General features: G+C 50.5%; 1 protein-coding gene across 1 annotated transcript in view; it reads left to right on the top strand.

Annotated features, from left to right (window-relative positions):
• ADAMTSL2 (ADAMTS like 2) overlaps window positions 1-702 on the top strand; it is a 34,352-nt gene extending 33,650 nt beyond the window's left edge. Inside the window, 1 exon segment of the mRNA XM_035897644.1 lies at window positions 584-702. Within this exon segment, the coding sequence (XP_035753537.1) occupies window positions 584-702 (119 nt within the window).
• The last annotated feature ends 1,724 nt before the right edge of the window (window positions 703-2,426 follow it).

Consider the following 2,426-nt stretch of genomic DNA (forward strand, 5'->3'; position numbering starts at 1 on the left):
GTTTGAAGCAGAATATTGCTCTGAAGGGCACTGGGAGAGCATTGTAGTGGTTTCTGCCCTCTTCCCTCCCTCCAGCAGCTCACTTGCTCCAGAGTCCTGCTGTAACACTGCTGGATTCCTGCTCCCTTTCTCCCATAGCCTTTTTGGGGCAGAAATTGTGAGTGTGTTGGGATCGCTCTGTGCCCTGCCATGGGAGGCTCTTGTTTCAGGGACAGCTTGGCGCCAGGCTCCCTTGGTGGCCCCAGCAATCCCTGGGCAGCTCTGTTTTGTAGGGAAGAGCTTGAAGTTTTGGGGCTGGGACCAAATAAGACTTCCCAGGCCAGGTGTGATGAAATGCGTCAACCTTCTCATGCCTTTGCTTAGGTTGACAATGACATTTATGGAGAAGCTCCATGGCGTTTTGCAGGGGATGCTCTGCCAGATGTTGGGGAGGTGGTGGTTGCGGCTGGGGTGATTTGTTGCCCAGCCCGTGGTGTTTAGGGTAGGCTGTGTATGGGCTGGGGGGGAAATGAGCTCATGAGCTGGCAATGGTTTATTTTCTTTTTCTTTTCCATACCGGTGCCTTTTGCCTTCTCTCCCCCAGATGACAGCTGCCAGGACCAGGCAGGAACCAACTGCGCCTTGGCCATCAAAGTCAACCTGTGCAGCCACTGGTACTACAGCAAAGCCTGCTGCCGCTCCTGCCGCGCGCCCCACTCCTAGTGCCCAGCAGCACCCAGCACCCGCGGCACGCGCCAGGCCGGCACCCTGGCCCACGCCTCCCTTAGCAAGGGCTCTCTATACCATTTAGTAAGCGCTACACATCCCACAGACTGGTGTTAAGGATGCTTTGGGGTTGGTTTTGGTTTTTAGTTGTTTTTTTTTTTCCTCCCCCACCGATGCAGAACTCCTCTCCTCGTCCCTCTCCCGTGTAGAGGAACAGCGCCGGCACGGCTCGGTTGCAAAGCCGTTACCGCTGTACATTGGTAGCCCTCGTTATCAGAGCTGTACATAAAGTCGTGTATATTTGATTCCCCCGAACCGCAGACACGTGCACGTGTTTCACAAGGTCTCGTCCTTTCGGTGGCTTTCCTCTGTGCAAGTTTGGGGTTGGTGATGGGAAGGCGTGGACTCTTCGGAGTGCAAGGTTCCCTTCGCAAAGGGGGTTGGTGCCTCTCTCTGAATTGATCCCCTGCGTTCTCTCTGCATTTAACGTGGTGGGAAGCTGATTTTCGTTTGCTAAATGAACTCAAGCCCAAGCCCTGGTTTTTGTAATATGTAGATGTATACTTTTTCAGAGAATTTTATCTTATAATCAAATGTTAGTTCCATAGTCCTTACAACCCCCCCGTAATGCTGACATATTGTATATAATATGGAAACATAACTGCACTTTATATCACAAAAAAGACGTGCTCTTTTTTAATATATTTGTTTACAGACAGTGAACTTTATCCATATAATCATTAATTTGTACTCATATGTATATTTTAATAAAGTGGTCATATTTATGGTGGTATCTTGTTTTATTCTCCAGTTTGTAGTGGGTGTTTGCCCCCCCGCGCTGGGAACACTGGAGTTGGGGCTATGAACTTGCTGGTGCCTGGGGGGCGCAAAGCAGCTCTAAGTTGGGCAATTGCAGATGCTTGGGCAGTGATGCAAGGAAAAGTCCCTGCAGCGGGGGAGCTGGGGATTTTGGGATGGTTAAGGGGCCCTTTGGGGTTATGTGGGTGGCTTTAGGAACTGCAACCCTGAAGCTTTGCTGGAGCTTGCAAGGGAAGAGGTTTGATATGGTGCCAGTAAAAAAAGGGCCTTTCCATGCTCCCGAGGGTGGTTATTGCTCCATGTTTCTGTGGGTATGGCTCGCCAAGGCTGGGCCAAAGGCTCTTTAGCATCCCCCGTGCTCGTGTGTGCGTCCCCCGTGCTCATGTGTGCGTCCCCATTCCCTCAGCAGCAGGGAAATGCCTGCACCTAGGCAAAAATCTTTGCAAACACCCCCCTGTGCTTGAAGATGCAGGGACAAAAAGGTCAGCCTCAAAGCCCATGTCAAAGTAGTTTATTATTTCTTTTTATTTCTTTTTTTTTCTTTTTTTTTTTTTAACCCCTCTGTGATTCCCAAAGTCCTGTACAACAGATTACCAGGTGAAGGTTAGGGTAAGCCAACCGTTTGCTCAGTTTCCAAGCTACACAGGAAGGAGAAATGAAAGAAAGAAAAGAAAAAAAAGGGAAAGAAAGGAAGGCTGGCAAGAGAAGAACGGTCACGAGAGATGCAAAGAAGAGAAGGGCTCGATGCGTAGAAACAAACCCCAGTGAGAACTGTACATAGGAGCGTGGCCCCGGAGGCTGCCAGCCCCCCGGAGCGGAGGCATCGTGCTCCCGGGACACGGCGACGCAAGGACCAAGCCCAGAATATTAAACATGTATGAAAAAAAACCCAGGCCCCCCCA

This window comes from Egretta garzetta, unplaced genomic scaffold (assembly GCF_000687185.1).
Source record: "Egretta garzetta isolate BGI_Z169 unplaced genomic scaffold, ASM68718v1 scaffold417, whole genome shotgun sequence".
Classification (NCBI taxonomy): domain Eukaryota; kingdom Metazoa; phylum Chordata; class Aves; order Pelecaniformes; family Ardeidae; genus Egretta; species Egretta garzetta.